At 36.7% G+C, this 23,792-nt stretch overlaps 1 protein-coding gene across 4 annotated transcripts in view; it reads right to left on the reverse strand.

The window, feature by feature from the left end:
- The window catches only part of LOC132114489 (glutamate receptor ionotropic, delta-2-like), a 398,065-nt gene that overhangs the window by 90,461 nt on the left and 283,812 nt on the right, over positions 1 to 23,792 (reverse strand). For all 4 annotated transcript variants that reach the window (XR_009425331.1, XR_009425332.1, XM_059522629.1 and 1 more), the window contains exons 9-11: positions 13,879 to 13,980; positions 4,638 to 4,835; positions 468 to 780 (exon numbers count right to left, since the gene is read on the reverse strand). Coding sequence is in view for 2 of the 4 variants with exons in the window: in XM_059522629.1 (XP_059378612.1) it covers positions 468 to 780; positions 4,638 to 4,835; positions 13,879 to 13,980 (613 nt within the window). In the remaining 2 variants the exon portion in view is untranslated. The remainder of the gene's footprint in view (positions 1 to 467; positions 781 to 4,637; positions 4,836 to 13,878; positions 13,981 to 23,792) is intronic.

The raw sequence follows: 23,792 nt of genomic DNA on the forward strand, positions 1-23,792 counted from the left end.
TTGATGTTTGCTCAACATGTCAAGGATAGAAAACCCTAACAGCAACTGACGCGGTTTCCCTCAACTTTCTTTCTTCCTTTCTTCTCGTTTGCCATTTCTGAAGATTACCCGTCCCCTTCCCAGCTCCCACTTTTTGATTTTTCCATCTTTTGTCCAAAAAACAGCTTTTGACCCTTTAAGAATTTGAAAGAAAACCAGAAAGGGCAGATATGATTTGCGTATAATTTCAACTTTCCATTGATTCCTTCTTTCTTTGTTTATTTTTTTCTCCTTTTGTCATATATAATCTTTGGCGCACAAAACACTCACACACATCTACCATAACACACAGACACACTTTAAAAGGAAAGTGAGCACTTAAAATTATCTCTCTGCCCTGCTGTTCTCTATATCTCTCCTTTTCTCACTATTGAATCTCCTTTCTTCTTTCAACACAAAGCATATCATACGCTCATACACAAACTCACCCTGCTGAACGAAGGAGCCGTAGACAAACCACATGGAGTTGTAGAGGGTCGTGGAGGAGACTGAGCCCATCGGCAGTCTGGGAGGGTTCAACCAGTTGAGGAGATACACCAGAGTGCCCACCAGCAGCACTGTGCCGGCTATACAAGCCCACAGAGACAGGTCGAAAGGGGCCAGGCATGCAAACATATCCACCGTCCTCTCTGCCTTCCTCAGCAACACACCGACGGAGTAGTCCATGTAGCGAGTGGTGAAGTCTACTACGCTCTCCCGCTCAGGAGTGATGGTCAGCGCTGACAGACCTACATCTGCTCTCTGCCCCAAAAACACAGAGAAATAACATTTAAAGCCAGATCATACAAAGAACAGATTTATACGTGTATCTCACTTATAGCATAATCCAAGAAAAATACTGGAGGATATTGCCTTTAATATTTATTACTGCCTCTGATTTAAATTTCAGCAGCAAAAATGGTTTGATTCACTAAATCAGTTAAAACTGGCTATGTCACTGAAACATTCACTGAAGTACAATTATTAATTTTGATTCTATTATATTTATTATTTTGTACTGGTAAATATTGCTACAGTAGCTTATACAGTATAGCATGGTTCTTGCAACATCGAGGTCATGGGTTCAACTCCAGGGTTCAAGGAATTAAATGATACCTAATCGAAACCGATCCAATTTATTTTAGATAAAAAAAGAAAAGAAAAAAAAGTGATTAAAAATATCAATACTCCTGTTTATATGGAGAAGCAGTATAAAAAAACAAACATACTGAAATGTAAAAAAAATCAATTTCCATTTGCTAACTCATCTTCAGCTTAATGATAAATGATCATTTCCAATCAGATCATGTTCAATCAGTAAACTTATAACAAATACGCAGCACTTCTCATTGTCACCAGTCACAATGTAAATAAATAAATACAAATATCCACATCTTCCTCTAATGAATACTGGGGCAACACTGTCTGCTGCCAAAATTGCATCAACAGCATTTAAATGCTAAACAACTTCTAATTTGTGTTTTCTTTCTTTTTTGGCAGTTCTGGAAATGATTGTGACTAGGTGCGCACTGCAGCGGTGAGATTAGATGAGACCTCTGCAGCCTGAGAGAGCTCCTGTCGAGAGACATTAGCATCGGCAGAACAAAGGCATGTCATTATCATAGCGTGAGAGCCAGTGTCACCTGTCTGACTCCCATTAACCTGCCTGACCACCTTCTGAGGTCAAGGACCCCCACAGGACCTCTGTGTTTGAGCAGGGTTAGAGAAGCATCCAGCGCCCAGATCATTCCTAAATGTTAATCTACATAACAAGTACCTCTCTGATTGTCCCGACCTAGAAACTTAGTATTAACAGACTGCCTGCTTTATAAAAAGAGCCTGACAAATGATACTTTCAGAATAGAAAACATAATGAGAACAGGATAGAATGACTTCATGTAAGTGGTACACCTAATACAAAGCTACTAAACTTTTTCTTAAATTCTGACTTCGTTTTAAGGGGTCATAAAACAAACGAATTTCCTGGGACATTTTGAGATAAATTAATTAAAATTAAATTAAATTAAATTAAAAGATAGTATTAATCTGATACTATTAACCCTCAAACCTCAGCTCAAAACTCTTTCCCTAGTTCAAAAAGGGCGTTTATCGAATAAAGGTTTAGTTAGTGTTCAGTTAGTTTTTTCTTTTTTCTTTTCAGTTTAGTAAGAGTAGTTCAGAAGTTAATTCAACAGCAAACAATAAAAAAAAACACGTTTTAAACTGCCCTTAGAGGTGCTGAATGAAAACATTTTATTTTTGAGCAAATTGACATAAAGCTGTGATAAATCTGAAAATAGCTGTGATATTTATCCAATACTGCATTATGATTATGATTAAATGAAATGAAAGCTATGTATTGATGATACTTTTGTGATACTTGGGGATTTTGTCTAATTGTATCAATTATGGTGCACTTTTTAAAAAAACTGACCTTTTGTAGAGTTGTTGGGGGGGGTGCTAAGAGCTTTAATAAATTCACCACTTATTTGTGAAAGTAGTATATAGTAAAAAAAGGTCAGTTGCTGGCTTATGCAAATTGAAACAGGTCAACATTTTCAACAAATGGGGAAGTCGTGGCCTAGTGGTTAGAGAGTTTAACTCCTAACCCTAGGGTTGTGGGTTAAAATCTTGGGCCGGCAATACCACGACTTAGGTGCCCTTGAGCAAGGCATCGAACCCCCAACTGCTCCCCAGGTGCTGCAGCATAAATGGCTGCCCACTGCTCCGGGTGTGTGTTCACAGTGTGTATTCACTGCTCTGTGTGTGTGCACTTTGGATGGGTTAAATGCAGAGCACGAATTCTGAGTATGGGTCACCATACTTGGCTGAATGTCATGTCACTTAAATGGGAGAATATATATATATATATTTTTTTTTTTACATGAGCTTAGCTGGATGACACATATTGATGATTTTGTAAATTGATCAACAAATGATTTATCTCCAGCACCTGTGTAAGAAGAAATACAATCATGTAAATCAAGTAAGCACTAGTCCCTGATAGTTTAGTTTACTACTTTATTAATCCCACAAGGGGCAATTACAGATGTCGTTTTACTCCACCACACACACACAATTAACTCACTGCTTACTAAATCTGCTAATTTCATGGTCTGCCAAGTAAAAAGTGCTTAGAAAAGCAGAAATGGTTATGTATGCTGCAAAAATAATTTACTGTATGTGCCTACAGATTGATAATGATATTCCAAGTAAAACTTAAACTGTATCAATTTTCTTTTTTCAGGATTCTTAAAAAAATCAAGACATTTTTTATTTAATTTTCTTTTTTTTTCATAACAATGTAAGTCTTCACTGTTACTTTAGTCATCAATTAAATGCATATTTGCTGAAGAAAAATATTAATTTCTTAAAAACAACAACTCCTCAAACATTTGTATTATAAAGAAAAAACAAAATCTGCTCTATGCCCTGGCCTGATGTATCATAACCTTTTTTTTTTTTTTTTTTTTTTTTTTACACAATATTAGAACACAGAAAACTAACGAAAAATCAAAAACTTTTTTGCTGAAATACCCGAATTGCAATAAAACATCAAAGGTCTTGTGTATCATGAAAGCATACGGTTTTGAAGTTGCAGGAAAACAATGTGTCAACAGAGACCGCCGTAACAGTGGGATTAGTGCTCCTTAATATTTTCCTTGAATTTTGGTCTATCTCTCTGGAAATGAAGATAAGCAGCAGTACTGTACACTGTGCTTATGTTTCTGTTCCTCTGACCAAACAGTGGTGAGGAATATTCTCTGTGCAGGAAGCAGTAGGGATGGAGGTGTGTCGCAGAACTGAAGAAGCTGTGGAATGGAAAACAGCGGGAGGTTTGAAGTAATGGCCCTGAAAATGTGTATCTGACCTCTCACTGCTGTGAGATTTGCCTTTTGTTTATCTGCCAGCGGACAACATTTCAGTATGAGGTTTTCCCTCATTCACATGTAAGAAATCTGCGCTCTTCTTTATCAAAGTAGTGCAGACGGTTTGGGAATACCAGGGAAATTAAAAAGCCCATGATAGTCCGAGAAAGCCAATGGAAAGCACATAAGTCTGCAGCATTCAGCCAGACTGTATTATGTTATGCAAATCAAAGGCAGTGCTGACTGTGCTAAAATGATTCTGCATCATTAAAATAGTTTGAAATGGTCCTTTCAGCTTTAAACAAGTATTAACACTTAAAATATTGTCTTTTTCATATACAATATGTTGACGCCGTTTTTAATCCAATAAAAAGTAAGTTTGTCTAATCAGAGTATATGCTAGATTTTTTGCATTTATTAATTAATTATATTCTCATTATTATAAGGGGTGTTCCCATAGTTTTGACCATGTAGTTTATATACAGTACACATTAAAAAGCACTTCAAGACTTTTTCAGCAATTAAAACTGAAGTTTGAAGTCAGACAGACGGACAGACAGATTTCACGTTTATTGATTTTGAGGACTTTTGAGGAATAGTGTTGAAATACAATTAATTTCCCAGAATGCAATGAACACATGTCTCTTCTGTTGTTCCAAATCAGCTTCCTAAGGATGAAGCTACATTCACTTTAAATTCACAGCCCCCATTTCTAGATTTTGCACATCCCAGATAAACATCATGTCTTACCTTAAAAACTAGTTCTCCAATAAGGCCATTCCAGGTCCCATCAGCCTGCTGGCTGCCATATTTGTGATCAGGGGCCACGTAGATCTCGTACTTGAAGCCAAGGTAGTTGGCCAGAGCATCCAGTACATCGATTGAGAACCCCTGGTACTTCTTAGGTTTCCCAAGCACATTTTCTGAGACCATCACAAATGGCTCTTCCTGGAAAGAGCAACAGCAGAGAAATCATAATATCATAATATAAAAGGACTAAACCATTGAGCTTAAAGCAACAAAGACAAATGCAGAGTATTAAGCCACACATACAAAAACAGTCCAACGTTAATGCCTACAGACACTGAGGTAAGTGAGGGCACCGGTTTTAGAGTCAGCGAGGTATCATAAATAGTCTACTGAAAACACAGAGGGTGGCAGATCTGTTCCTCGAGCTGACAAAAGTGTTTACCTGAAGCAGATGCAAAAGCTCCTACAGCAGCTTAGCTAATGCTCATAATTTGATTTTATTTTCAGCAGGAGGCAATGTTGCTGTATATGGGCTGAAGCTTAATGTCACTTGGCTTTAACCACCTCTTATGAGCTGGAATAATTCTGAGAAAAAAGTCAGAAGGGAATTAGTGCCACATCATATCCAATCAAGAGTAATTTGAGGAAAGTAAATATGAATAGCTCTGTTTTTAGGGTAGACGAGTGAATCTTTTCAGGGAATACAGGAGGATCTGGGCTGACCTCACAAAGTTACAGGTTTGAAATCTAGCCAGAGAGGAACTAAAGGAACCCCAGAAAAGGATATAGAGTATATGACACAGCAGGCCTTTATATATATATATATATATATATATATATATATATATATATATATATATATATATATATATATATATATATAAAGTAACATACATTGTAAAAAGACTTACAAATGAGGACAATAGAGGCAATCAAAACTAACAAAAACGCACATGACAAGTCTCGGTTACCCTAACGCAGTGCGCATAGCAAGGTATATACTGTATATATATATATTGTGACGAGCATCCCGAGTCCACATCAGCATTGCCCTGGTAACTCACAAGGAGCGCCGGCTCAAAGCTCATCACGGGCTGATCGCCCGCATCTGCACCTCATCAGCCGGGCTCTATTTAAACAGCGTGCACACAGACGAAGGGTGAGAAACCTCTCCATGAGCTCACGACCTGACTCTGCGCTCTTTTCTCTTCCCCAGACAGCAGCGTGTGACCGTACAACACTACCACGAGCACCCCACGGATTCACCCGCACCTGGACTCGACAGAGAGCACCCTCGCACGCCAAACCACCGTCATCACCCACGTACTACAGCACTTATTAATAATAAAATCCACCCTCCGGGGCTTTCACTTGAGTTTTGCTCTCGCGTGTTCCTTCCTCCATGCCACACTATACACACACACACACACACAAAGAAAAAAACAAGTTTATTATAATAGAAAAAAATAGAAAGCTTGTATTTTTAAATAAAAAAGAAGATAAACAGATAAAGTCAAATTAAAAAAGAATAGAAAGTGCTAGAGTTAGAGGGTCAAATACAAACATAATAATAATAATAATAATAATAATAATAATAATAATAATAATAATAATAATAATAATAATAATAATAAATATATTATTATATATATATTATATATTTTTTCTTTCTTTTCCCATTTAGATATATTTATATTTAATATATAAAATCTACAAATTATTTATATAATAATGCTATGATAATGATAATGTCAATTTTGAAGGAAAAAAAATAAACAAAACAAAACTAATTAAATGGTACATTTGGGTAAAGAACATTATAGTGATGATCTCTCTCACTGTCACACCAGGACAAGATCAGCCATAACTGCACTTCCTCAGTAATGACATGCTAAATTATTAGCATCCCAACATTATCATAATAAAGTACTAAAAGCAGAGTTTCTACAGCCATTTACATGATTCACTTCAAACACTTCAGTTTAGCTCATAAGTTCTTGGAATGGAAATTAAGGCATGAATACTCTGAAATAATAACAAAAACATCAAATTCAATAGGAAAGGGGTGCGAACAAACCACTCTCTCTCAGTTCTATATAAAGATTCACATTTATCAAAACATTATTTAACTTGATGGTGCTTGTCAGTCATAAATTATTCATAGTGGGTTTTGACTGACTCATAAGATCCCTAATGCTCAATTAGGGATTTAAGGTTTTACTGTGCTCACATCAAAGAAATTAAGTCTTAACGAAAAGGATTTTAAATAAAAAATATATACCCAGATTCACACTCATCATACAAGCATTAGCTCTGCCTATGGCTGAGGAAACCATTCTTCTGAAGCAGCGAGACCGGCCGCTATTTGAATCGATTAGTCGTTCTCCACTGATAAAGTAGTGAGTGGAGTCTCCTTGGATCTCCAAAACCAGCTTGGCAGACTATTGTGGATGGTGGATCTGATGCGATTTGGATTTAGTCTGAGCCTTGGGCCTACTGGTGTTTCATACAAACATTGTCATACACTGCCATACTGGCTCTGGAGAGTTACTGAAGGTCACACAGAGAAAATGCTTATTTTTATAAGGAGATGGTTTAGAAAGGACTCTCTGTGAGCATTGGAAACGTCTTCAGTAATGGCGACAATGCTGCATGTTACACAGAACTGTGAAAAGACTCAAGGACAAACAAGTTCCCAAAACTGTGGAAGCATGGCAGAGACATATGTACACTTGGACATATGTGCATTTGCACTATTCTCTCACTATTCTAAAAGAAGGGACTCTCTAAGATCAACTTGAGGGCCACAACACTAGGTTGTGAAGAGTAATGGAAAAAACTGAAAATTCTAAATTACAAACGGAAGAAGTCTTCAGAACTAGATTAAAGTATCTCAGTGGGCACATATGGTTAATCTAACCACTTGATCAAAACTAAAAAGACCAAAGGTAGCCCCACATCTGGTTTATCTTAACACACACCCTCAAAATATACCTCCCAATAGCCATATGCATTTAACATTTCACAATTAATTATTTAACATTTTTACTCTCATATTCAAGCTCTTAACATCTTAAAATCTACAAAGAACAGCCTATTCTGGGTGGAACATTCCAAACAGAACCTGAAGAAGATGACAAAAAAGGATTCCATTCAAAATTTATCAAATTAAACCTTTTTATGGAACACGAAAATAGGAATTTTACAGAAATTAAAAGCTCCTTTTTTCTATAGAACTACTTTCATGTCAATTTTGAAAACGCCAAAAGTGTAAAAAAAAAAAAAAAAGTTCAAAGTCTTCTGAAGCCATATAGTCTGTTTGAGGAACAGGGCCCATATTCATAAAGAATCTTAATGCAAAAAGTAGCTCCTAGTGACAAGATTCTAAGAAAATTCTTAGAAATGTGGGCGTTTACTCTTAAAATTAAAGAAAAAATCCTAGTAAAGAAAAAAGTAATTCAGAAAGCATCTGTAATGAATTAACCCTTGCTAATCATCGGGAAGAAGGAGGCGGGAACCGGCGGACAATCAAACAACATTTTAATAAAGCAAAATAAACACAAAACAGCGCACCAGCCCCTCACGGACGACTGGTGCGCGCAAATAAAAACCAAAACACAACTAAAAGCCCAGGCCTGGTCCTCTCTCGTCCTTCACTGTCATCGCTCCAGTTTTACATCCTTCCATCTCCTCCGTGGGCCTCGAGACCGGTGGGTCGAACAGGTGTAGCTCATCTCCAATCACTCCACCGGCCTCGCTCCCATGTCCCTCGGCCCCGCCCCACTCGTCACAGCATCTTAACCCTTAAAAGAGGTCTTAAGGTCAAACTTAATAGGAGCACAGACGAGGACTTTTAAGAGGCTTAAGAGTTTCTTTAGCAGAGGAGAAAATGGCAGAAAGACGAAGAGGCAGAAGAAATGTGTTGCAGACAATGGATGACAGTGAGTTAATAAGATGCTATAGATTAGATTGTGCAGGGATCATGTTTGTGACTGATCTTATTAGAGACGTGCTAACATCAACACAGCGCAGAAATACCATAGCGCCAGAAATTAAAGTAATCACTACATTACGATATTTGGCAACTGGGAAAATGCAACAATGCAGTAGTGATGATTTGGCTCTGTCACAACCTTCTGTAAGCAGAGTGATCATACAAACAATTACAGCACTTTCAGAACATCTTATTGTGTCGCAGTTCATCTCGTTTCCACTGGACATTCCCACCTTGCAGGCTCAAAAAACTGCATTTATGAAAATAGCAGGCTTATAGGTGCGCACAAGCAGGGGGAATGCTATACGCTCCCATGTCTGCTTCTTGTCCCTTTCTTCGACACCCGGCTCGAATTTTCCTTTAAGACTGGCCTTGTGTTCATCCACTAACTGGGCTAATAGTAAACACTGTTCCTCTGTCCAGTTTGGCTTTCTCGCCCTTCTTGGTTTTGATTCCATGTTTGATACATTAAAACCAACATTCAAACTGCCACTTAAATAGGACAGCAATCACTGTAATTGGAAAGAGTTGAACAATTTTTATCATTCTAAGCCAATCAAATACCTTATAGGAAATTAAAAGCATGGCAAATAAAAAAAGGATTTATATTCACACATATAATGTGTGTATGTGTGTGTGTGTGTGAGAGAGAGAACGGTCAAATAGGAAAAATTACGCATGTAAATTCAAAGTGAGAATTAGAATAGACCCTATACTTAAAATCACTCTTTTTTTCATTCTTGGACAACCAACCAAACACAGTCTTCAAAAGATTGTGTCAAACATAGCAACGTGGTCAACCCCGCCTCCTCAGTAAGATGAAAGTTTTTGTCTTTTCCTTACTCAGAGTTGCTCTCAGATTGGTCCTGAATCGCTCTTAAGCTAAGACTCCTACGTAAAAGTTTTAAGCTAAATAAAGAGTTTTCTGAGAGGATTCTTAGAATCTTTATGAATACGGGCCCAGGTCCTTATTTTGTGCAAAAATAAAATAAAAATAACCTCCCTTCCCGTATCTGTGGAAAAAAAGGCTGTAGTCTAAATGCAATAAATCACAGACCGGTTGGAACAGAAACGTTTTTTTTTTTTTCATTTAACATCATGAAGTCTGAATCTAGTTGAATTCATAGCTAACTGAAAATCACAAACTATAACTTTTTGTTTAAGTTCATAAGAAATTATGAACTTAAACACTAGCATAATACTAGCATAATATTCCAATCACTTGACAACACCAATGAATTGCATACCTTTGTTTATCAGCACTAAAAACAATTGCTGAACACAAAGTCTGAAGCTGGAGGAGCTCAACTTAGCAAGGAGCTTTCTCAGGCCTGAATGGCTGTATTTAACACAGTTGCTGAAGGCCAATGACCAACCATCATGTGAATGGCAAACATCTCCTTCCAAAGTCTCCAGCAGCTCCGCTCACAAACCATCACAATCAAATACCACACTAGTGTGGCTCCAGCGGCCCAGTGAAAATAATAGCCTGCTGTTTATTTTTTCAAATTATCTTAAACAAATCCCTATTGATGTCTGAAGTGTTTCTGGGAATATGTCAGGCAGATTTATCATGGAAGGAGCGTTATTGACTGCATGCAGCCTGCACATTAAGCCAGCGCTTTCTAATCCTCACCAGACCTCCCTCGCTCAATAAGCTATTAGAGGAAGTGAGGATATGCATGCCAACTCGCACTACAGCCAAGAGGTGCCATATATCAGACTTCCCTCTGAGGGGCCTGAGCGAGACCCAGGCCGGATTCTCCCAATCGGCCATCAGCACCATCTGAAGAATATCTGTAGCACTTAGACTGGGGGCAAAAGTACAGCGACAATGATGCTTTTAACAGGATTCCTCCAGTGTGGCTTTTATCTACACTGAGATGAAGCCTCGCTCTTATTGAGAAGGGGTACAGCTCCCCACACCCGAGTTCAAACCATGTTGCATTGATTCCCTCTCATTATACAGCTATCCCTTCCACACAACTACACATGCAGAGATTCAAATTCACATGGATCTTGTGGACAATCTCTGCCACTTCTCTGGAAATCTATATGGATCAACACAGGCTAAAGTGATGTATGTTGCTAACATTAAAATCATCCTGTAAGTATTGTTGCTGTGTGTGTGTGTGTCAGTGAAGCTGATTTGTTTAAGGAAAAGCTCATCCAAAACTGAAAAAATTGCTGACAATTTACTCACCCTCAGGCTATAAAAGTCCAAACAGATAATAAAAACCACAATAATCCAGATGACTCCAGTCCATCAATTTACACCTAGTGAAGCGAAATGCTGTGTTTGTAATAAACAGATTCATTATTAAGATGGGAATTCATCATTAACTCTTCATTAAAAGGGGAATGACTTTTCCACAAGAGAAATAATTTATTATGGATTGTGGAATCAGACTTTAATCAGAAGAACTGGTTTAAAGTTAAAACACCTTAATGATGGATTTGATTCGTACAAACATGCAGCTTTTCAGTTCACAAGATGTTAACTGATGGAATGGAGTTGTGTGTATTACTTATGGATTACTGCAATGTTTTTATCAGCTGTTTGGACTATCTTTTTGACGGCACCCATTCACTGCTGATCCACGATCCACTGGTGAGAAAGTGATGTAATGCTAAATTTATCCAATCATCTGTTCCATCATCTGTTCCATCTGTTCCATCTACATGGGAGGCATGAGGGTAAATCTAATTTCAGCAAATTTTCATTTTGTGGTAAACTAGTGGTAAAAAAAGTTTAGGTTCTAAAATGTTATGTGATAATCCTCCAAAATACTATAAAGTTTATAAATTAATAATTTACTATATTTATAAAAAAAATTATAATCTATATGAGTATATGCATTCATTAAGAAAATTCATATATATTACTTGATTATTAATTGATATGAATATACTATACTACTTTAGACTCTTTCCATCTTCTACAGACATTTTAAAGATTCTCTCATGCAGCTACAGTATGATCCACTGTTGAATGAATCAAAAACATGTGTCGTGGTGTATTGAGACTGCAGGGATTCATGGCAGATGTGTGTGTGTTCTCAGTCAGTTTTAGTCTTTGGAACAGCACAAACATTTCTCAGACTAGTGAAGAGCTGTCAGAGCTGGCACGTTGTGTATCCTGACACGCCTGCCACTGGGGCAGTTAGGAGCAGCGGGGAGTTTAAGTTGCAAGAAGCTGGCGGGCCCATACCAACTAGCCGAAAGACCGAAGGGAGCACTCCATCAGCCACCAGCAGGAAGCATGCACCTTCCCCATCCACCTGAAGGATTACTTTACAAACGACAACATGTCCTATGGCTCCAAGCTCCCCGCCTCCCTAACCATATGCTTCACCACAAGGCTCTATGGTACTGCACCGGCACTCTATCGTTATTCGTTTTTTACTTTCATTTTTGAAACCATCCTGGTTTTAATACAATACTTGAACTAGAAATTAAAATTTTGTGCTTTAAGACTTCACAGCTTCAATTAGTCTCTATGGAAAGACTACTGTAAATTAATGCCCAGCTGGAAAACTGTGATCTGCAAATACAAGTCGTCAACATATTATCCAGGGGTCTTTGAGCAGAACATTCAGAGCCGGTGTTACGGAAAAGACAAACTCTGTTGTTTCATTGTTAAGAGATACAGCCGAATACTGATATGATAGCACTATAATATAAGACTATAATGATACATTAAGACTACAGGCAAAAATGGCTCAAATCTGTGTGTTTCATAACAGTGAGAACCACACAAACCAAATGAAATCTGATTTTGAATTAGAAAACTATCAAAACTTTGGCTTCCTTATCACCTGCAAATTCATTTGCAGGCTTTCGCAGCACATCAGCTTATAAATTAAAGTGTTTAAGGAACACTCCACTATATTTTTTAAAATAGGCTCATTTTCCAACTCCCCTAGAGTTAAACAGTTGACTTTTACTTTTTAATTCATTTAGCCGATCTCTCGGTCTGGCGGTAGTTCTTTTAGCTTAGCTTAGCATTGATAATTGAATCTGATTAGACCGTTAGCATCTCCCTCAAAAATGACCAAAGATATTTTCTATTTTTTTCCTATTTAAAATTATTCTGTAGTTACATCGTGTACTAAGGCAGACGGAAAATGAAAAGTTGCAATTTTCTAGGCCGATATGGTTGGGAACTATACTCTGATTCTGGCGTAATAATCAACAAACTTTGCTGCCATACCATAGGTGCAGCAGGCGCAGTGATATTACGGTATTACGTTTGACAACTTAGTTCGACTCCAACTGGTTCACTGTCTGCAAATTTTACTTGGAACTTATGTTGACTTAATAAAAATTGCATCACTCATCTTTTATACATTCCACAGGACAGCCAAGTGCTTCTGTGTTTCTTTGTTGAATATTTGATCTACTGTAATTTGAAAATGCAGTCAGTGACCAGTAAGATGTTACACAATTTACCTTATTTACAGAAGTCTGCAGATATTGTTTGGACCACACAATGTTTCAGCACTCAATTTAAACTATGAGACTGTCTCACTGTCCTCCAGTAGCCTATTTACAGTTTACCATTGTGCGCATGTGTCCCCTGTCTCATCTGCCACTAGGGGGAGTGCATTAACATGATAGTCTCTGCTCACTGCTCATTGTTAGCGTTTGTGTAGGCAAGTTATTCACAGAGCATTCTGTCACACTGAGAAATCACAGGACAAAGGAAAAAAGAGGGGTAAAGAGAGCGAGAGAAGAGATGCAGAGAAGCAGCGTTACTGCTTTCTTCTTCAACTGACTTCAAAGCAAGGATATGAAGAATTTAAACCTCTGAATCTTTAAAGAACTCCAGGGACTCACTCAAATCGGCGCTGTAGGGAAGATAGCTAAACTCAAATCTCAATATAACTCAGCTCCCCTGGTCTACGTTCATCGCACCCCAAAATTCACTCTTAATAAACTTAGAGATGGATGTCTTGATATGAACAGACCTCTGGTGATCACTGGAATGAATATGGACTACTCTGGCGTTACTTCAACCTTATGAGGTCCAGTCAAACAGAGGAACTCCGAGACATGGAGAGTCCTAATAAAGTCAGTTTGATGTCATTTTTATTAGAGAGGTAAAGAGAAAGACATCTCTGAGCAAGAGTGAACATTAGAGCACTGACATCTTGTAAAACTTGGTAGTTATGAGGACTACTGTAGCTAAGATGACATATAAAGCCCTTGACTTGACATTACTGGTAAAGCTGTAACGGTACGTACCAATACAGTGACCACCCGAAGGACGACCCCGCGCATGTTATTTTCCAGCTTCCGATCTGTCAGTGTTCCGTTCAGTCCATGGACGGGGTCCCAAGTGGCGAGCTGAAGGAATGCAGAAAGTTCACAGTAAGTTCATGGCATGCACAGAAAGAAAACTGTAATTGATTACACTAACAGTCTATAGATTTTTTACATGTAAATTATTATTTTTTTTTTAGAACAAAAGCACAAGGGAGTTTCTTTCTAATTTATTTCCCTTTTTTAATACCAGTTGCTTCCCCTATACATCAATAATATTAAATGGTGATTAAACGGACAATAGTTGGACTTGCTTCTCAGATGGATCTCATCAAAAAAATATTCACAAGAGATCTCACCAATGCCTCAAACGGTTGTTAATTATGCAAAAATAACATTACCGATGAAAAGACAAAGATATCAATATTAACATAAAATATTAACTTACTATCTATCTATCTATCTATCTATCTATCTATCTATCTATCTATCTATCTATCTATCTATCTATCTATCTATCTATCTATCTATCTATCTATCTATCTATCTATCATGTGACAAAGTTCTCTGATGTGTTTGGTTGATGCCATTTGATAGCTACTTAAAGGGTTATTCCACCCCAAAATGAACATTTTGTCATTAATCACTTACCCTCCAGTCTATGGGACCGTCTGAAGCCTCCAGGTTTTCATCCAAAATATCTTAATTTGTGTTCCGAAGCATTTAGGGGTTTGGAACGACATGGGGGTAAGTGATTAATGGCAAACATTTTCATTTTGGGTTGGAGTAACACTTTAAGTTTGTGACCCATATACTGGCCTCTTAGAACTAAATTCTCTCCAGATTCAATGCAAAGATGCAATCATTTTGCATCCAACCAATTGCATCTGAATTTAATGAGACCAGCTGCCCTGATTGGAATACAGTCAGTGAGTTGATAGATTTATCTGTTGGCCTTTCCATGTGGTGTTATTGTTAATATTTATTTTGAAAAGCCATGCCACATTTTATTCTAGCAATGCTTCCCTTTTGCAATTTAGCTCATGTTGTCACACACACACACACACACACACACACACACACACACACACACACACACACACACACACACACACACACACACACACAAACTTGTGGTTTTGGCTATTTTTAAATGACAGCAAGTTGCAATGAGAATAAGAAACACCAAATTTGCTTTGAAGCAAACATCAGTTAGACCCGCAAACAAAACAAAACAAAATAAAAAAACTATGAAAATCAATTACTAATACAATACAACAGGAGCACACACAAAAACAAGTGTCAGAAAACATGTTATTCAACAGCAAGGAGCAAACAATCATGATTTAGACGAGTAATTTAGGGCTATGCTTTAATAACCAAACACAAATCTGTTCACCAAATTCTAATTACAATTATCTAATGTGTGCCGCATAAACAAATCGTTGGCCTACTGTGTTCATTTTTACTCTTGAGTCGGATAAAAAAAGGAAACAGCTACTGATTTATTTGCTCAATAAAACAACAGAGTTTAGAAGAAAACAATAGTTCCTGAAGTGCGCCAAGCTACCTGTGGGAAAAAAAATCCTCTCAACAGAGATCAAAATTTCCCGGTCCCCTACAAGAGAGTGTTGGAAAATGATTTTCCTGCTCAATCAAAACATGATATGAAGGGGAATTGGAGGGCGGGAATGTAAAAGACTTTGATGTTTTTGAAGTTTCTCATGAAAGGACTCTTATGACAGAATAAAAACTGCAACAAAAATATATGTGGAATAATAAACTGTCACATACCCTTGCACGGCCAGCACTGTACCAATATAAATGTCACGCTTTGTCCATGCAATACAAATAACACTCTTTATGCATTCAGAAACATGCCACTAAAACAACCTTCAGTAAATAAATAAATAAATAAATAAATAAATAAATAAATAAATAAATAAATTCCTCGTTGGATCTTGGAGGAAATGAAATTTACCTTCATACACAATCTGGGGTCTAAAATATGTCAACTCAAGATATCACTGCACACTATGAGTCATTTTATCGTGGGCTCCGGCTAGTCATTAGCATAATATTTAGACTGGGATTAGACAGGGTACACACCATCCCATGGAGGCTGGGATGACAGAGCCTTTACATAACTATCCACTTCAGAAGCGCTGGGGGCTGTTTTACCCAAGGCAGCCATTTTCAGTTCATTCTTATCAAATCTGTCTGAAGTACCAGTCAACTATCATTATGTAATCAGATCATCTAAAATATTAATGGGCTGGAAGGGGTACTTGTGTGCGAATGTGTGTGTATTTTCTTTGACGTGACTCAAGAGTATATATTGTTTAATATCAAGCTACATCAAAGAGCCAAAAGTTTTTTTTATAGAAAGCCATTTGTTTGAGACTGTTTATTCATTCTTATCATAGGTATTTTGCCCTTAGTGGTTTATCATCAATTCAGTCAGGTAGTCATGTCAGTTCAGAATATAAATACAGAAATTCAATACATCCAGGGACAAAAAAAAAACAAAAAAAAAAACATTGGGAGCTGACTTCTAAGGCAGCACCCTAACTGAAATAAAACTTCATAAGTGACCGATTTTGAAAATCACCAAGGCACTATGAAAAAACAAAAAAACCCCTTCCTTTTCAGTCAAGCTAACCAGACAGACACTTTGGTTTCAACAGGTTGAAAGCATTAATGTAAACTTTCTGTCTACACAATTCAAATAGATATGTGTACATAATTAAAGGTGAGGAAGGACAAGCCTGATTCATGATCATAAATTCAAGCTGAAGCCTTACATAAATTGAATAACTTGCACTGTATGTCTATGCATCTAAGTCATGCCACTGTCTGGTCTTGATCTTCTAGAATTGTTGTTCTACATAGATCGGCATCTGATGCAAGTAAAAAAAAAAAAGAGAAAAAAATGCTGTTTCTGTCTCTTTTACTTAGATGCATTTATAAAATGGCATAATTCAATAGACAGCCAGCCTTCACTTTCAGCCATTAAACATTTATTATCAGTCCATTTCCTATCCTGCGGGAGCAGGTGGAATGTTTTTATGATGTATGATTGATTGATTCACAAAGCTTCATTAATTAAAATGAACCGTTTTGTGGTTAAGGACACTGCTATGCTTTTAAGTGTCTCCGTATCGATTTCGAAGAATAGCCCGGGTTTGAACAGCGGCCCTGGAAAGCAGATCCAAAGCAAATGTGAGTCTAAAAACGGTAATTATATCTTGATTGCAAAACAATGTGATATAAATCCCCAGCAATGTCCATGGAGGCTGAATCCACAATCTACGATCCACAAGATCTTATAGAGCACGTCTATGTAAACTAATAACAACTATATTTACAGCAAGAGAGGCATGCTAAATGCCTGTGAGTAATTTCAAACCTCATCTAATCAATAAAATATTATCCACCGTGGGAAAACATGCAGCCGTATTGCTGAATCGCTGCCGCTGACTGCGTCAGCATAAATCAACACATCCCTCGACCTCTGGATTCGTCACTCATCATGTCGACTTCAGGAAATGGTGAGAAACACACAAGGCCGATGTGGTAAAATTCAAAGCAGAGTGTTTAATGAGGTTCCATCTTCACAAACGCTGGAGCACAACTGTCGTTCTTTGGTTGTTTACTGTGTAGTTTCAAAAGCTTCAGTGGGGGCATTTCAGAGGCCATGGTGTGACAGGAAGTGCTTCTGTCATATAAAATTTGTTTTGCATGCTGAATCTCACACCAGCGGTAGAATGTTTGTCATCCTCTAACAGTTGGGGTGAGCTGCCTCATCTCGAGAGACAGTTCTGTAAATTTCAAATCTTAAAAAAAAAAAAAAACGTAGCAGAAAGTGGTGTGAGAGAGAGAGAGAGAGAGGTCTGCCTCTTATCTTTAGAGGGACAGATAAGAGCTCATTTCCCACTGCGAAATAGAAACAAGCGGGTCTCTCTGGGCTCTCTGGAAAGAGAATGACACCATTAGCATCCCATAATGCCTCGCTCTATTCTGCACATTCCCATTTAGTGTGCGGGCGGATCACGCCGTTTCTGCACTTCATGCATGGATCTGTTCACCTTGATCTGAGGCGACTGTCGCCACTCTGCCGCAGAGCCGGAGTTAGCAGACAGTTTCAAAGGTGATAGGTGGATATGAGTAAACTATCAGATGATAATTAAAGGGTTTCTATAACCTCTCAGGATGAAGATGTGACACTTTTGTTATAGTGCAGGGCAGAAGAAAGTCAAAGCCAAGACCACCAGCAGAAAGCTTGCCGTTCTACTATTTACCACTTGCATATTTTACTAGTGACACAATTTTTCTAAGCTCTTAAAGGGATAGTTCACCCCCCAAAATTTTTTTTTCTTTTAACATTTACTCTACCTTGTCATTCAAAACCTGAATGATTTTCTTTCTTCCGCTGAATACAATAGAGGGAAGTCATATGGGTTTGGAACAACATGAGGATGAGTAAATAACAGAATAAGAATTTTTAGGTGAACTATCCATGTAAAAGCATAACACAGACATACTATGGTGTCAAAATGAAAGTAAAATACAATTTAACATAAATAAATAATGACTAAAATAAAAATAAAAATAAAGAAATTTAATTGTTCATATTAATTTATTACATTTTTAGTTTTTTATTATTGAAAATTAAAAACCTAGTTTACTTTTCAAAAGATTAAAGTCAGACTCAGTAATATTTTCTTTTAAAGAAATGACTAATTTATTTAGCAATAATATTAAATTCAAATCAAAATCAACAGTAAAGACTTTATAATATTCCTATTTCAATATATATATATATATATATATATATATATATATATATATAAATGGTTAGAATGATTTCATGTTTCATATTTCACAATATAAATATTATCTCACAACATTATTGTTTTTAATGCTTTTTAGGTCAAATAAATGCAGCCTTGATGAACATGGGATGTTTCAAAAACATCTTACAGACTCCAGAGTTTAAAATGGTAGTGAATGTAAATTATTATTATTATTATTATTATTTCTTTTTTAAATCTTTTTAATAAATAAAATTGAGAGGGGGGGATTACTAAACATACATTTATATATATTTAGTAGAAAAGCCAATAAAAAATATTATAAGTGCAAGTCTGACAGGGCCAGCAGGAAAAAATATCCCACTTTTGAGGCTTTTTCAAATCACAACTTCCAAGCAATTAACATTCGGCCTATACTGACCTGCACTTCTGCTGAGCTCTCCACCTCACTGCATCCATGTTCACAGGACTAACATCCGTGTCTAGCAATTAATATTAGCAGTTATGTCCTCCCACGCAAGGACGCTCCACTGGAACCTCATGGGACGTATCGCTATACTAACACATTGCAGACAGGGTTAAATCAATAGAGCCTGGCCTCAGGCAATTTGTAAACAGTACCTCACAAGTAGTTTGCAGATCAATTTACAGAAACAAAACGCTGACGATGCAAGGCAGCACCTGTCATGCAAATGGCCATGGCATGACTGCCCACACAGGCTTATTTAACCACAGAAACAGCATCATCATGACAGTCACCTTAAATCACAGTCATCTGAGCATATCTGCATGCATATTTCAAAAACACCTCAATACGCTGGCTGACGTGTGGTTTTGCATTCAAATATAAATAAGCAGGCTTTAATTTTACAGAAAACGTACAATTATGCCCAAAGTCCTTCAAGAGTGAAACAAGGTTACATTTTAGTAAATGGTTTAAGGACATGCCATCCTCTGCAAACACTGACATATAAATTTACCATTAGAAGCTTACCAAGGACTTATCTATATATATATATATATATATATATATATATATACATACACACACACACACACACACACACACACACACACACACACACACACACACACACACACACACACAAACACAAACACAAACAAACTCTCTGAAGCACCAAGCAAACTTTAAGAACAAAATTAGGAAATGTTTTCTTGTTTGGTTCGATTGAATTGAATTGAATTCAAGTTCATTTTCCCCTTTTTGTGGATCTTTGGGGCAGGAGTGAATACAGCAAACACACTCGAGTGTGGACCAAACAACTGCACCGAGACCTAGCTGAAGAGGTGGTCTCAGGTGGTCCGGTTCCAAACAAACTCTTGTACGAATTTCTGTCCAATGAATGGATGACCTTAGCACATGTGTGGTTTTATTTACAATTTCTGGTTCACTTGCAAAAAGTTCAAACCACTAGTTCACTCGCTTTGATCTGGACCAAATGCCATGTTGACTTTTTTTTTTTTTTTGGTGTGGTTTGCTTATCATTATCATTATTATGTAATCGTATCAACGACATTACTAACTAATAATAAGCAGCAAATGAGGAGTTTATTGAGGCAAAAGTCATAGTTAATGGTTTGCAAATATCGAGAATTGGACCTTAAAATAAAGTGTGACCATTATATTAAATATTAATATTTGTAGATATTTTTTGGTAGTAACCATTTACATAATGATATTCATAATATTAATAAAATTATTACTATATGAAAAAACAAACAAACAAAAGAATTTATTAAAAGGGGTTCATTGCGATTTCACTTTTTCAATGTTAGTTAGTTAGTTAGTGTGTAATGTTGCTGTTTGAGCATAAACAATATCTGGAAAATTATCAGCTCCGTTTCATCTCGGAGACACGTTCTGTCTTTGTATAGCAAATCCGTCATGGCACGAGCGCAGCTGGCTCTTAAAGGGAATGAAAGATGAGACTCTGATTGGTTTATTGCACGTTACGCCCAAAAAACACCCATTACTCATTAAGAGAATAGGGACAACCCGTTTAGACCATGCGCCCCGGGCGCACCAACCATTTTTCCGTCGTTAAAATAGCAAAAGTAGATTTGGACACACCCTGAGTGCATCTGCACCGTGTGCTTTACACTTCGCGTTTAGATCGTTAAAATAGGGCCCACTGTCTTTTAAAAATCTATTTGTTTATTTACCAATCGGTCTGTTGGTTTCTATCTATTGTATGAACTGATTTTACTCACAAACACACATATGTCTGATTATGAGGATAATTGTCTAATGAGAAAAAGATTCAGCTTAGGTAAAGTCAAATCATGTCAAGTCATCTTTATTTATATAGCTATTTATATAATGCTTTATACAAAGATTTTGTCAAAGCAGCTTTACAATGTCAAACAGGAAAACAGTTTGTCAATAATGCAGGAGGACAATAACAAAGAGTACATTTTTCAGTTAAGGTCAGTTCGTTGATGATTCAGTGATGTCATCATCCAGTTCAGTTCTCTTCCAATGGTGTCTGTGCAATCAAGCCGACAATATTGCCAGAAATTAAGAATCCACAACAAAGAAATCCAAAGGCGACAGTGACAAGGAACCAAAACTCTCTCAATGACAGAAAAAAAAAAAACCTTGGGAGAAACTAGGCTCAGCCAGGGGGCCAGTTCTCCTCTGGCCAGATGAAACCAGCATGGTGTGGTTTGATTCCAGGCTGCAACACAGAAAGTCCCTTCACGGTTTCCAGTCTACTCTGTTTTGTTCAAGAAAAAACACACTGAGGTGTGCCACAACCCCGCCCCCCATGGAAATGAAGTACAAGACATGTACAAATGTTCAATAATGTAACATTTTCTCTCTGTGTGGGCTAAACTAATGAAGAATTAAGGCTGGGAGTCTGCAGGGTTGTGACACAGCACACTGGGGACTGCTGAAAGGAGTGAGAAGCTCCAGGCTGTACAACAACGATTCTCTTAGCTGGGCAGATCCTGTGCGAATGCAATAAAGTCAAGTACAAATGGGCTGAAACTATTGAGCTCAGTCCCTCTGCACAAACGCCCTAATGACACCTGCAGATATTCTGTGTCCGCACGCAGAACAACAACACTGTTCTTAATGAATATTTTCCTTGTTGTCCAGTATAAAATATTTAATCATCATTAAAATATGATGCTTGAGAAGCAAAACTGTGTAAGATAATGTTTTTTACATAATATTTAGATGTAAGCAAAAACTTTATATTACAAGGTCACCAAACAGTTGCAAAACTAACATTTTACATTAGGGGACCAATTCTCATTATGAACTAGTTGCTTTATTGCATAGAATGTTGGCTGTTTATTACTAGGTATAAAGCACATATTAATGTCTTATTCTGCATAAGCATATGTTATATATCCCTTAATCCTACTCCATACCTAAACTTAACAGCTACCTTACTAACTAGCAAATAAGGTGTTTAAAGGAAAAGTCATAGTTAATACTTAGTTAATAGTGATAATTAGTCCCCAATCTAAAAAATGGCCAAATAACCTGTTTTTAAATAGGTTGCCTGAACACTTCTCCCATCGGTCCGATTTATTCACTAAACAACTCCCACTTACATTCACAACAAAACCTTTCCCGTGGGAATGAAGACATGCAGCATATCTAACTGTAGTTGTTTTGTTGTTTTTATCAGACTGTAGCTGTTTTCCTACAGACAAACAGACTGTATTTTGTTAATTGAATTAGGATAAGGTTGTGTCAGAGGTTATTCTGCTTTCCCTGAGATAAACTATTATTAAACTATGAAGAGTAAAAGGTCTATATAAGTACTGAAAATCCCTGATGCTTGCAAACACATTCGTAAATAATTACAAAGTGAAAAAAATAAAAATAATGAAAGTATGTTTCCGATTAAAAGAGCTTTGTAAACACTATCATCAGTTAAAATGAAATGTTCATTTGAACTAATGATTGGATAAACAATAATGGAATTGACGGCATTGCTGGACTAAAGCCAATCTATTTAATATTTAATCTTCAGACAAAGCACAGAGCTTCAGAGAGGTGAATGTGTGTGCCATTTTAATAAAGCTTTGTGAACAAAGTCAGTTAGTTCATACAAAAGATTAAAAACAATTCTAAATTGAGATCGAAATATTGTGAGCCCATGTTTTCAGTATAAATGCACTAAAGGCAAAGACTCATCACCTGAAGTACTGCATACACTGCGTCCACTAATTAGTTTTTGAAGTTCCCAGAAAGGTCATGTTTGAGCTTACAGCAAGCATTATTAATAATTATTTCTTAGAAATGTAATTATCAGAGGAAAAAAATGTTTGTAATAAAATAAAGCTAAATCTGTATTCAATGTCTTGGCCAAATACTGTCTGTTTATATTAGGCCACATCTAAATCATGTTGTATATTGTTTCTAACCGAGACAAAGCATTCTGGAATCTTTAAGGAAATACACACAGGGGAAATAAACAGATGTACAGTATATGACATATATTGTGTTAATTATACTGCTGTATTATAGTCTGTACTTCAAAGTGTATATAGCACTGTGTGTTATAATAAATGTCTTATTTTAAACATTTTAAAAAGTCAAGCTTATTTATACTATCTACCATAAAATATATAACAAAAAATCTAAATAGAACATTGTTTTATGCTTGGATTTATTTGAATCTTTTTGCCTGAAGCAAGCAGAAAAATAAAGATATCTATAAAGAAATAATATTTAATAATCTAGAACAATGTTATTCAAAACAGAATCAAATAATTATGATTATATATAACGCAAGCGATGCAAAACGAAAAAAGCAAAATGAAAAATAAATGTGCTTAGTTTAAATTTTGATATTATCGTCATCTAATTCTGCCTGTACATGAATATTTGCATTTTTACAGGAAAAAATGTGCTTGCCTCCATATGATGTTTAAATCAGTGCACATCTAAAATAACTTTGCTTTTGATTCTTAATGCAGTGCACTTCCTTCTTTACTGCCACGTTAAAAATTAGAGCTGGGTACAGACTATCATCCCCTTCAGCAATATCTAGGGCAACTGTGAAATACTTCCTCCTCATCCTGTTAAGACACTGACAA

This window comes from Carassius carassius, chromosome 34, assembly GCF_963082965.1.
Source record: "Carassius carassius chromosome 34, fCarCar2.1, whole genome shotgun sequence".
In the NCBI taxonomy this organism is placed as follows: domain Eukaryota; kingdom Metazoa; phylum Chordata; class Actinopteri; order Cypriniformes; family Cyprinidae; genus Carassius; species Carassius carassius.